The 12,644-nt window shown below is 38.1% G+C and overlaps 6 protein-coding genes across 6 annotated transcripts; 3 read left to right on the top strand and 3 right to left on the bottom strand.

Annotated features, from left to right (window-relative positions):
• Positions 1-81: 81 nt before the first annotated feature.
• Positions 82-1,204, top strand: MONOS_13657 (putative DDE superfamily endonuclease; the record flags this gene model as incomplete). Its single annotated transcript, XM_067866380.1, has 2 exons — positions 82-270; positions 596-1,204. 2 exons carry the CDS (start codon positions 82-84, stop codon positions 1,202-1,204), a joined length of 798 nt encoding a protein of 265 aa, XP_067722688.1.
• Positions 1,205-3,987: 2,783 nt separating this feature from the next.
• On the bottom strand, positions 3,988-5,118 carry MONOS_13656 (uncharacterized protein; the record flags this gene model as incomplete). The annotated part of the gene is made up of 2 exons (XM_067866379.1): positions 3,988-4,603; positions 4,739-5,118. 2 exons carry the CDS (start codon positions 5,116-5,118, stop codon positions 3,988-3,990), a joined length of 996 nt encoding a protein of 331 aa, XP_067722687.1.
• A 99-nt stretch (positions 5,119-5,217) lies between these two features.
• On the bottom strand, positions 5,218-5,886 carry MONOS_13655 (uncharacterized protein; the record flags this gene model as incomplete). The annotated part of the gene is made up of 1 exon (XM_067866378.1): positions 5,218-5,886. One exon carries the CDS (start codon positions 5,884-5,886, stop codon positions 5,218-5,220), a length of 669 nt encoding a protein of 222 aa, XP_067722686.1.
• Positions 5,887-6,384: 498 nt separating this feature from the next.
• Positions 6,385-7,430, bottom strand: MONOS_13654 (uncharacterized protein; the record flags this gene model as incomplete). The annotated part of the gene is made up of 2 exons (XM_067866377.1): positions 6,385-6,579; positions 6,684-7,430. The coding sequence occupies 2 exons, from the start codon at positions 7,428-7,430 to the stop codon at positions 6,385-6,387; spliced, it is 942 nt and encodes a 313-aa protein (XP_067722685.1).
• A 1,038-nt stretch (positions 7,431-8,468) lies between these two features.
• On the top strand, positions 8,469-9,080 carry MONOS_13653c2 (uncharacterized protein; the record flags this gene model as incomplete). Its single annotated transcript, XM_067866376.1, has 1 exon — positions 8,469-9,080. The coding sequence occupies one exon, from the start codon at positions 8,469-8,471 to the stop codon at positions 9,078-9,080; it is 612 nt and encodes a 203-aa protein (XP_067722684.1).
• A 257-nt stretch (positions 9,081-9,337) lies between these two features.
• On the top strand, positions 9,338-10,685 carry MONOS_13652 (uncharacterized protein; the record flags this gene model as incomplete). Its single annotated transcript, XM_067866374.1, has 2 exons — positions 9,338-10,302; positions 10,361-10,685. The coding sequence occupies 2 exons, from the start codon at positions 9,338-9,340 to the stop codon at positions 10,683-10,685; spliced, it is 1,290 nt and encodes a 429-aa protein (XP_067722683.1).
• Between the last annotated feature and the right edge of the window lie 1,959 nt (positions 10,686-12,644).

Below are 12,644 nucleotides of genomic sequence, written 5' to 3'. Positions count from 1 at the left end.
ATTGAATATCGCGAGTACAAATCCACATTAAAAAAGCTATTTGCGATTCGGCAGAGTTTCAAAGTGAAATATTCAACTGCTATGAAAGCCAAAGTTATTTCAAAGGATGCTTGGAAACGAGGGATAAGAGCGGAGAAAGCAGGAAGAGAGGTCGGAAGGAATGGGCATCCACAAACATTCACAGACTACCAGTTGGAAACAATTGAAAACCAAGTTTTGGTTCTTTTATCTAACCAAACTATTGTTCGAATTCGTGATGTGCAAAACATGGTTTGCAATATTTTTTTCATGTTTTTTCTAACTTTTTTGAATGTTTCAGTGTGTGGATCTGATTGAAAATGAGCCAAAATCAAAGAATGAATTGAAAATGATCTGTAAGAAATACGCATGTGAATTAATTCAATGAAGTTAAATATTGAAAGCCACAAATGCAATTCCAAAAGAAGTTGCAAAAATCATAGCACTTTCACCAGAAAATGTTAGCAGATGGTTTTCAGAACTGTCAGCTTCAATTTCAGACTATAACATCACATCATCCGACATACACAATTTCGACGAAACTTCAATCACTTGCGGGGAGTTTTCAACAAAATAGGTCGTTTGCTTCAAAGATCAAACACCTCCATGTGTTCCAACGTCTCCAAAAGTGCTGAATACCGCAATTTACCTCTGTGTCTGCACTGACGAATCTTCGTTGACTCGTTTTCTTCTTAACCCTAAGAAAACTCTCCCGAAAAAGTTTCATTCTCTTTCATCATTTAATATCAGATATGTCAACTCTTCTCCTGGGTGGATTACGAAGGAAATCTTCAGACATATCATGATCAATTATTGTATTCCATTTGTCGAAGAGAAAGTGAAACTAACAAGTTCTCTTCGTGCACTTTTGTTAATGGATAATCATTCTACTCACAATGATGGATTTGTCATTGAAGCCGCTGAAAAAGACAACATCATTTTGAAGCGATTCCCACCCAACATGACACACTTACTTCAACCATGCGATTCACGGATATTTTCTCGACTGAAATCAACATTGAACAACAAATTTGTCATTCCATCTCCATTCTCCCTCTCTTCTTATCGAACACAACTCACAGAAGTTCTTCCTGAAGCCTTGGCAGCTGCATGTACACATTCAACAATAAAAGCAGCATTCATAAAGACAGGAGTTTGGCCTGTTGCAGCAGCCCCTGTGCTCTAAAGAGTGGCAGGAGCACCAATTGAAACCTCTGCATTGAAAGAAGATCTTCATTCTTCGTCTAAAGATTGGCGTGAAGAACTTTTTGGAAGCTATTCCCCACCAAAAAGGCAAAGAATCACAGTTTCATCAAAACCATCAGATATTTTTACTGCAGAAAAAGCAAACTCAGCAAAATCAACTTCATCGAACATTCTTACCTGTTCTTCTCCGTCTGATGATCACGAATTAAATTCAACAACAATTATTGAAGATTTGGATAGCTTTGAATTGAAAAAACAACTTGAAGATGCTGAAAAGCATATTGCATTTCTTCGATCGAAAAAAAAAGAAATTGAAAATTCGTAAGCTTCTTCGACTTCTTCAACTTTAAAAACAAAGCATTCTCGAAAAGAATTCAACATTTTTTGTCAAGTTCTGCCACAGATGAAGATAAAAGAGAAATGCAGCAGAAAAAGAAAAAGAAAATATATGAGATCGTGCACAATGATGTGAGTGGAGGGAGCGACTCAGAGAAAGGAAGAAATATGGAAAACGAAAAGCCAATTCAAAGAGCAGTTTCACCTGCTTTTAGTAAAAAAGAAATTGAATTTCGCAAGAAATATTATTCTTCGTTGTCGTTGTAGTTTCTTTCTATCTATCTTTCTTTCAATAATGAATAAGTTTGGAATCGCGAATGGTTGAGATCAATAAAGAAATACAAGTGAATATTGTTTTTGCTTTTCTCACTTCTTTCAACAATGGAAAATACTTTGTTCCAAGTATATTTGAAGATGGATATTTAATTACTTATAAACTTTTGCAGAGCATTTTAATGAAGTCATTTCATTTAAATCATTTATTCCTTTTCTTTTTTTCAGCGAACATGAAGAAATCTGTGGAAATAAAAACAATAATATTTGTGTTTTGCAAAATTAACAGGGGGCGAGTTTGGCACCAGGGTGCGGGTTAAGCATTGATGGTATCTGTTTAAGAAATGCTTTTAAGGAAAAGTTGAAGAAGATGTGATGGTAGAAGAAAATAAAGTTAAAGTAGAGAAAAAGAGGAAGAAAAAGAAGCGATTAAACCGATAAATGAAACAGCAACGCATAAAAAAGTTTGTTCAAATGAAAGTGGCGAACAGCAAAGCCAAAGAGAATGATCGAGAAGATCTGGATGCAACGCAATCCATCGATTTCTTGATCTGATAAAAACATCAACTTTTTCTATATTATAACAAATGCTTTTATTAATGAAACTTTGGATTCATTCCTGTCGAATTTTTGGTAGTTTTCGCATGAAACAAGCGAGAAAACAAGTTATTCTCATTCATCATCATCGTCAACAATTGGCTCATTGCCTTATCATTACTCTTCGCCAAGCAACATGAATGCACGAAATTCTTCAATAACTTCTTTTTCTCCTTCTCCTTCTCCTTATCAGCATTCTTCATCAACCATTTCACTCAACTCACATTTTCCTTCATCAAAATTTATTTTTCTTTCACAATTATCGAAAAAATACTTTTATCTCCTATCATATTGCAACCTCATCTTCAAACAAACTTGTTTCTTCCAAAGCCAATATTGTTCAATTGCAGAGCTTCAGCAGATAATTTTTTCACAATTCTTTCACAATCACGTAACTCTTTCATCTTCCATTCGACTATCTTTCATTTCTGAGCTTCAGCTTCCTTTCAACTTTCAATCAACAGTCTATCTGTATCAAAATAATCATTCTGAAATGGATGCGCCAACTTCAAAATATTTATTCAACCTCAAAGGGTTCTGTGAAACATTGTGTTTTCAGTTGGAACTGCTCTCAATTTGTGATTATAGATTTAGAGCAAGAATTTGGTTATAATAAAAACGCAATGAGACAGGTTTTCTCCGAGATAATGAGTATTGATCACGATTTATGGGTTGTTTAAGTTAAAACTTCGCCCTCCCATATATGACGTAGAAAAAAGGGCGAGATAAAAATACAAAACAATAACATTAAAATTAAGAAATAAATAAATAATGCATTATCCGCTTCACTTCCCCACCGTCTTCGCCTTTTGCCATGATCTCGAAGACCAGAGGGTAGGGGACATTGCTCATCGGAGCTTTCTTTTGCAGTCCGTGCAGGGATCCAGCGAGGCGAGTCTTCTTGTGGGAGCAGAAAGAAAAACCACTTTCGCTTCTGCGAGGCGTGGAAAAGAAAACTGCGTGCGATGTGCTCTGCCTCCCGCTCTTCTGCTGATCCAGCAGAGCTAATCTGCTCGCCACACGCTGTGTGGGCAAGTCTGACTCTTCTCTTTGCAAATCGTTCATAAACAAATCAAGGAGAAAAATTATTCTTAAAAACTTTCAATTCATTCCAAATTTCTTTATCCACGTTGTGAATGTAACCTTGTGATTTCGGACGGTTGATCTTTTTCCATCTCCTCTGCTTTCTCGCCCTTTTCCCTGTCATCTTCCTAATCTGTTTCTCTCTCTTACGCACCCAGCCGCTTTGAGTCTCTCCATCCGCGTTCGTATTATCTCGGAGCAAACCTGTCTCACTGCGTTTTTATTAATTCGCAATGGAGCGAATCAACAAACGCAAGGAGCAGGTTTGCTCCTCAATAATGAGTCTCGAAATCCCTTTTCATTCCGTATGTGTGATCTAAAACCCCTTTCCTAGCACGCTCTAGTGCGGCGGATGAGTTGAGAGCGTGCGTGTAGTGGTGCGGACCTCCTGGTCTATGCCCGCTCCCTCTTGGGATATCTTTGAGGCGACATAGATTTGGCCCTTGCCACCTCATTGTTATTTCCTATCTGTCCTTAACTTCTTCCACTGCGCTTCCTCCGATCCTTTCCTCTCTTCTTCAGCGGAGTTGAATCCTTCTCTCCAGTCAGATCACAGACATTGTTGGGGATTATGGAGGGTGTCTTCTGACGACTCTGTTGTCGGGGTGTTGGGCTTCGTGAATGAGCCATTTCACCTCTATTTACTTCTCCACTCGGTAGCTTCTTTCTCCCTTTTTTTGACAGCTTTCTCGTAGGTTTCTTCCCTTCTTCAAACACAGCATTGGGTAATTCCTCTGTGCGATCTTTCATATCTGCATCTGCTATCTCCAGTGTCCCTTCCTTCGTGTCTCCACTCTTGTCTGGCTTGTAATCTTCTCCCCTCTGGAGTACTGATCCACCGATTGTCTCCAGGATCCATCTTGTGTCTTGAACTGGCAGCACGGTGTAATATTCCTGGTCCACTCTCAAACCCAGCTCCCATCTCGCATATGCATTGATCGCTTTCCAATCTGCATCTTGTTGTCTTGCAAAGTGTGTAATCACAGCGTGTCTTATCGAGAACGCGGTAAATGTGTCGGATATTCCGTTCTCTCTTAAAATAGCCGTAAGTTCTTCTTTGATCCTCTGCAAGTTTGCAGGTTGTCTCTCACTGATATTGAACCACACATGTTCACCTTAAATAGCCGTCTTTGAATAATCCTTTTAACGTTGGAGCGCTGCAACAGCATCTATACGTGGGTTTGGATGTTCATTAATAATAACTATTATAATCTCCCCTCCATACTTCTTAGTCTGTATCTGAGTCAACATTGTGTTTTCTTTGAATAACGTTGTCTCTCTTCTCAATCTCTCCAGCTCAGCTGGCCTTAACGCTACAAAGATCATAGTCAGGATGAGAGCCCTCCTCTGGAGTGTCCGAATATCTTTTGCGTCGTAGGTGCTTTCAGCCCACTTCGTGATAATTGTTAAGTCCCACATTGATTTGTATCGTTTCCCCCTTCTTGGCTTATCCCCCACATAAGTCTTTGGAAATATCTCTATGTCTTTCACATCAATCTTAGTCTCTCTGAATAGATTAATGGAATCCAGCACTTTCCTAACTGTCTGATGAATCACTCCATTTGAGAGGTTCGTATTCGAGAGTGTTTCAGTGAATTCTACCATAATCCATTTTGTATCTTTGTTTGTGAGGGGGTCCGTGTCATCAATACTTTCTTTATCCAAAAATTGCTTGAATCTTCGCAGGGCTCTCCACGTATCTCTTTAACTTTTCTGATTTTTCAGTATTGCTGCTGCTATATCAATTGCTCCAACGTATTCTCCGCATGTTAAGAAGAGGTCTCTTCCTTGTTTATTCTCTTCTCCAGTGTGACGGATATCACCTCTCCTGGGGGTAGTTTCCAGCCTTCCCTTCTCATCTTCGCTCCCGGTATCATGCACTCCTGAAAGGTCCCCAGGGTCTTTATCGAATGCCCAGGCTGCAGTAGCGGGGTCCAGGTCTGCCCCCGCCAGGCTGACAGAATCAGAGTCGTTAGTTCCCTCTGGGCTTCCTTCATCTTCTCTTTCAGGGTCCGTCCAATGTTTCTCAGGAACGGATGGACTAGTACTATCTCGTCTCCTGGTATGTCTTTCTCTCTCTTCTTTCTCATGGAGGATAGTCTCCAAACTCTTCCGCAGAGCACCTGCGCAATCTGTTCTGAAATTGTTTGTTGTCTTCTCGGTGCGATTGTTGAAAATATCTCTGCTACTTCCTCCTCCCTCAGTGCATAATCCTGCTATTTCGCCATCCAGCTGAGTGCATCTGCTTCCGTGTTCTCCTCTGACTGTATATGTTCTATTTGTGTTGTGATGTCCAGGCTGTTTAGTTTTTTCTCTAATGCTCTTAGTGTTGGAATGAGCGATGGCGCTCCCCTCTTCTTCTGTATCGTCCATCTCGTGGACATGTTATCTGTCTTCAGACGAATATGATCTATCTTCTGTTGCTGAAGCCACACTCCCTTTCTCTCTAGTATCCTCAATACTGCTCTGTACTCCTTCTCGTTTATCGCTAACGCACTCTCCTGGAGTGTCCAACTCCCGTGGACATATATCTTCTCGTCTTTGTTCCCCATCGGTATTGTTAAAACTGCACACCATCCCAGCTCTGACTCATCCGTTGTTTGTTATGCTGGTCTGTTCCTTCTCTTCAGACACCTCGGTCTGTTTTCTTGTAGGATCTTTCTCCAGTGTGTTAATTCTCCCAGTATCATTGGGTTGACTATCACGATTCCTTTCCAGCCTCCACAGGCTATTGCCTGCCTCAGCACGTATTGCATGCGCTTCATCCACAAGCTCGCTGGTGTGTGTTGTAACCTCACAAAATTCAGCCCCCCGAGGAGTACTGCTAAATCCCTCGTCTTTTGTCTCTTCCTTTTTTTAGCATGCGCTGTCCTAGTTAACACATCCTCCAAGAGCAGCACTCTCTTCCTCTCTTGGTGTGTCACTTCCATCTTCTCTGAGTTCCGCAACTATCCCAAAAACTCTGCACTCCTTGTGGGTTCCAAATTCAGCTTCTCCTCCGAAAGAATCCAACCCAGATTCCTCAGGAACTGGGCTATCTCCTGTGAGATCAATCTCAATGAATCCCTGTCTGGGTGCATGAGGAGAATGTCGTCCAGATATAATACAAGATTTACCTTTCAATTTTCTCTTATATATGACGCTGCCCTTCTCATTATCTTCGTGAATACTCTGGGCACATCCTTTTCCCCAAATGGCATCCCCACATTAACGGAGCACTGATTCTGAAAGCTGAAGCACAAGCAGGAACTGAATTGTTCGTCCACCTTTGCATGCTGGTTTGCACTTGATATGTCCAGAGTGGACATCCAATCGTTCTCCTCCAGGAGTTCCACGACTGTCTCCTGGGAATCCATCTTGATATGCTTCCCCTGCACTTCCTCGTTCAGCGCCCTGCAATCCACGATCTTTCTCCACTTTCCATTTTTCATTATCACCATGAATGTCGGGTTGAACCACCTCACCTCCGACTCCTGTATGGGCTTCACTACTCCGTCCTTCAATTCCTCCTCCAAGAGGGATAAATAATTGTTCGTCATCTCCGTTGTTCCCCGAAATTCTTGTCTGTGTTTTCTCTCCTCATGTGAGATTGGTGATTGGGGACTTTTCCATCGAGCTTTTATACTACGTCTCACTAGTTTGTCTCCCCCAATCTTCTTCCACTCGCTCAGTCTGTTCACTCGTCTCCCAGGAAGTGGTTCCCTCAATGGTCCAATCGCAATACCCCCCTTCCCTTCTGGCGTTTTATGGTCATGCTGCATCTGTGTTATCTCATCCCCTTCGAGAATATCTTCAATAGCTGTCCTCGAGCTCACCTCCAGGGCGTTCCCAATTGGGGGCTCGATAACAATCCCAGAAGCTCTCCAAACTATCCTCTCGTTCTCCTTCTCGTCCCTCATTTCGCTCCTCTGTTTCATCATTCGGGGATATGTGGAGTGTTCGTCTGTTTTTGTTGCATCGTGTTGCACATCTTCGTCATATGTACATCTGTGCTTCCTTTGCAATTTGCGATGATAGAAATTAACTTTATGATGAAATTATAGATAAAAATAAATTAAAACTATTGGGAGGACGAATTTTTTGAAATTGTTTTTTCATGTTGAAAAAAATCAATTTTGAAAAATCACACATAAATATTCCAATTTTTAATTAAAATAAATATATAAAGATAATTTCCAATTAATAAATACATGCAATGCTTTAAATTGTTATATTTACCTTTTGTATCAAAGAATTTCTGAGAAATAAAACATTTTTGAAAAATAAAAATTTAAATCAAAAATTTTGATCAATCCCACTATTAATTTTTTGATTTCCAAAGATTTAGGATTAGCTTTTTTTTGTGATGTGTGGGGTGAACACTTTCCAATATATTGCAATTTGAATATATAAACATTATATTATTGTATGCACTGATTGTTATTTTAAATATTGTTCTATTATTAACAAAATTTGATTTTTAGAATTTGAAATTGATAGTTATGCAACGTCACACAATATGAGTCCAATATTGGTGGATATGGTTGAAAATATATTGAAAATGTGGATAAACGTATGCTACATATTTTATTATTATATTTAATCTGTTATTTTAACTTTTTACAATAAATATAATAAAATTATATTATCTCAGTTCGGAATGTTGCAGACAACATAGATTCAAATAAAATTGGAGGAGGAATATTCTAAGTATTTGATGCGTTTGGATCAATGATTATTATTAATCAACAATCAGTCATTGCGGCTGGAGCATTAGATCAGGGAAAGGTGGAGGAGCATATCTAGCAACAAAGGAAAGAGGGATTCTTGATTTTGCATTTGTTGGAATGAAATTCAGTTCAAATACAGCAAGAGTCGGGAATGATATTTTCATTGAATGTTTCAACATCACATAGCAAATCAATTAAACTCAAATCCGATTTGATCTCTAATAAAAACACGACGTTGGGAATAGAATGGGGGAAATGGAGGTATGGACTATCATGGATGCGGATATTCACTTTCCATGCTCCACATTGATATATGCAGGAACAAATGTGCTTGGCACATCGCCAGCAACACTAAAACTCGTTAATGGAAGTTCTATTTCTGATGAAATGACACTCAGCACTCAAGAAATGAATATTGATGGAGATATTGAAAAGGCAAAGATTGGAATAAGCAAAGGAGGAGAAAATGTATTTTTGATAAAGAGTGAACGAGCAATATCATTTTCATCTTTAACATTTTCGATATCAACATTTGCCGGATCAAGAAAGGAGTGTGCATTTCTGTGCAGTTCAAGCACATTGAGATTTGAGGAATGTTCATTTGGAGCAGAATCAGAAGAGATTGGAGTGGGATTGATTTGTGGGAAAGGAGGGAAAGTGGAGCTGGCAAATTGTGAATTTGAAAATATCCGAATGACCAAATTAGGGATGGTGACTTTTGATGGAGCAGGGGTTGGAGGATTGATTGATAAGGTGATTGTGAGGAATGTGACAAGAGAAAATGCGGGAAGAAGCTTATTTGGGGGAAAATACGAACTTTCAAGCTTTTTATGCACAAAGCATGAAAAAACTGTTTAACTCACAACTTCAATTCCCTTACTCAAATTGCAAAATAAATTTGATTATCGAAACTGTAAACAGGCATCGTTGAAATTAAAACATAAAGTTATGTGACATTCCGCATTTGTCAAAAAATTGAACCATTTTTATAATATTTTTTGATTTTAAATAGTCAATGAAAAGTGCAAAATTTTTAAATGAAAATGCATTGAGCAAAATATTTTGCCCCATTTGAGCTGAGAAATGGAGGAGATATTGAAATAAAGAACACGACGATGAATGAATCTCGTTTTGAGAATGGAAATGAGATTGAGATTGGAGAAGGGATTAATGCGAAAATCTGGAACTGCACATTCAAATCAATAGAGAGAGTGAATGGGAATGGAGGGGTTATGAATGGGAGAGTGGGGAGTGGGAAATGTGTGGATATTAACAAATGTGTGTTTGAGGAATGCAACTGTGTGGCTGGTAATTCAATGGGAGGAGGAATTGTTATGATTGTGGAAGATGGAGGGAATTTGTTGTTTGACAATAACAAGATGAATGGATGCACAGTTGCAGAGAGAAGCGGAAAAGGAGGAGGGATGCATCTGACATTTGAAGCAACGAATATTGAATATTCTATGAAGAATGACACTTTCACGAACAATGTTGCAGAAAAAGGAGAAGATGTGTATTTGGTGTGTGGATCACCATGGACGATGCTTCTTCCGGCGTTTTGGGAAGGGACAGCCACAAGAGTCACAGCAGAAAATAAGATGTGGGTGCTTGAGTCATCTGAACCAAGAAAAGAAGACTCACTGATCAATTATCTGTTTCCAAGATTGGGAACGGATTTGTTTGTAAGCAATTCTGGAAACGGATTATCAAGTTGTGGAGCGAAAGAAAATCCTTGCTCGTCTGTTGATATTGGGTTTGATCGGTTGAACGATGAGATAAAGAGGATTATGCTTGTTAGTGCTGCTTCAGTGAGCAAGACTATCAACAGAGGTGGGAAAGGACTGACAATCGAAGGGAATGAAGAAACGAGAGAATTGGTTGTTGAAGAGGGAGGGAAATTTGAATTGACAGAAGGAGATGGGCAAACACATTTGACTTTGTCACTTCTTCAGATTTCACTTCCATGCACCTCCTCTGCAAGTGCAGCTGGTGACGAATCGATTGTGGAAGTGAGGATTGGGGGATGCTTCATTTTGGATTGTTTGTTCTCAGGAGGAGAAGGGAATTCAAATGTGAATGAGTGTGGGAAGTGGACAGTGATTGGGGATGGGGGGGGGGGGGGCAATTCGAATAGAGAGAACAGAAATGAACGGGATAACATTCGAAGGATGTGGAATTGCAAGATTTGGAGGAGGGAATGTGATATTTGTGAACTGTTCATTGGATGGGATTGAAACCAGTGGAGGAGGAGTGATTGTGGGGAATGGTGGATCGGAAGTGACATTGAAGAACATGACAGGATTTGGGCGTGTTGTGGGAACAGGATCGCTGATAACGTCGAATGGAGGATCGAATTTGAGAGTTGAGGGAGAAAGCAGATTTGAGAATATCGAGACAGAAAGTGTGAGTGGAGTGTGTGTGAAGAGCGAGATGAAGTTGAATGATTTGCTTGATAATGATTAGCTGAAACGTGTGAAATATAACATTATTTACGTCATTGAAGGATGTGACTATTTGAATGTATTATTTAAGTGAGAGGAGAGTGAGGTTGATAGATATGTTATTGTGTGCAAGCGGAATTGTTATCTGAATGTTAAAAATTTCTCTTATTAAAAATGATCATTTGAAAAATTACCTATATCTGTGCATTTGCTTGTGATTGGGGAGAGCTTGGAGGAGAATGAGATTGTGTTGAGTGGTGAATGAACAAGAAAATGCAGATATTAGAAAAGAAAAGAAAGAGGAGTATTTAAGCATGTGTGTGGAAGCATGAGAGGAAAAGAAGTTTCAGGAGAAGATCATCAAAGAACAATATTTAATGGAGAATTAATTTTGGTTTGTATTAATGAAATGGCGATTCAATGGAAAATGATTTTTGAAATGTCTGGATTGTCTGAGGAAGGATGTGACGTGAAAGAGTGATATGGTTACTGGTGAAAAGGAATGGGGAAAGAAAATGGGAAAGTGAAGTTTGTGAAGTGTGAAGATGAGGCAAAACTTAATTCAGTTAATGACAAGATGATGCTTATTATGGGAAGAACTTGATTCACCAACTCTTTTATGAAATAACAACATTTGAATGTTGATAATGATGAAAATGTGGCTTTGTGAGAAAAATAATCTGATAGTTATTTCAATATCGTAATTCAAAGAGAATCAATGAATTTCATTTCATTAACGAAATTCCAACGCTTGAGAATAGCCTTTTCATATATTTCGATCATGTTCATGAAAAGCATAGCAATTTCTTTAATATCTTGTATTGTTTGTGTTGTATTTTTATCAAAATATGATGTGTAATGAAGTGGAGCGTTAATTTTGTCTTCAAATTAATAGGAGATTGCTCGGTTCCAATATCTTTTGATTTGATGAAGCTTCTGAGTATTGGCTTATTTTCAATTGCATGTTTTTTTTCTTTTTCTTTTTTTGCCATCTCCTCAATTTTTGTTTCCTTTTTTTCACAAAACTTTTTTGTTTCAAGAATTAGAGTTTCAATCTGTTGATTCACAATAATTTTCACAAATCTGCCGTTGCTGGATCTATTTCTTTTTTTTCTTTTTTTTCGAATTGTTTTTATTTCTTTATTTTTTTGCAATTCATCACCTTCATCTTCATCTTTTTCATTTTTATCTGTTTCATATTCAAGTTCCATTTTATCATCATCAGTGAACTCTCGTTCGCTTGTTTCTCTCTCTTTCTCTTCTTTCTCTTCTTCATCATCAATTTTTCTTCTTTTGAATTTTTTTGATTCATTAAATTCAATTGATTTCTTTCATGTTTTTTTTTCTTCAGCACTTCATCCAATTCATTTTCGTCACACAGTTCATAGTTTCTTCTTTTTTTTCATTTCCTTTTTTTTTCAAATAATAAGATGATAATTTGAATTTTCTTTCTTTATTCAAAATACTGATCAAATTTACTACACTTTCGTCATAAGCACGAAGAAAAATATCCAAATTTTTCTTGTTGATATGTGATAATTCTTTCATGAAAGTTGTTGGAGTCATTCTATTGTTATATCGATATTGAAACTCATACACATATTCCTTTGTCTTTAAATATGTTCTCCCTCGTTTTGGAATATGATTTTTCAAATGAGACCAGATTCCTTCAATTGTCTGTGTGTAAACCTTTGGATTTTCCAGTTTCACAAAATTGAGAGTGTGATTAACGCTATCTATTGTGAAACCGTTTTCACTGATGCAATTATATGCTGACCACTGATCAGACATTATCGTTGCTGATCTTTCAATGTTTTTTTTGACAAAAAAAAATGAATCTGCTTTTCTATCAGGAAGAAATTCAAGAATTTGTTTTTGTGGTTTCCCTATTTCTTTTCTCTCAATGACTCCCCACAACCATTGCTGTTCTCTGCATCTCCCAATTTTATTTTTTCTTCTGTGAATTAGCGTTTCATCGATT

Source organism: Monocercomonoides exilis, assembly GCF_001643675.1.
Source record: "Monocercomonoides exilis strain PA203 chromosome Unknown scaffold40-978991, whole genome shotgun sequence".
In the NCBI taxonomy this organism is placed as follows: Eukaryota; Preaxostyla; order Oxymonadida; family Polymastigidae; genus Monocercomonoides; species Monocercomonoides exilis.
The sequence above is the reverse complement of the archived record's forward strand: the minus strand, read 5'-3'. Positions and strand labels throughout refer to the sequence as shown.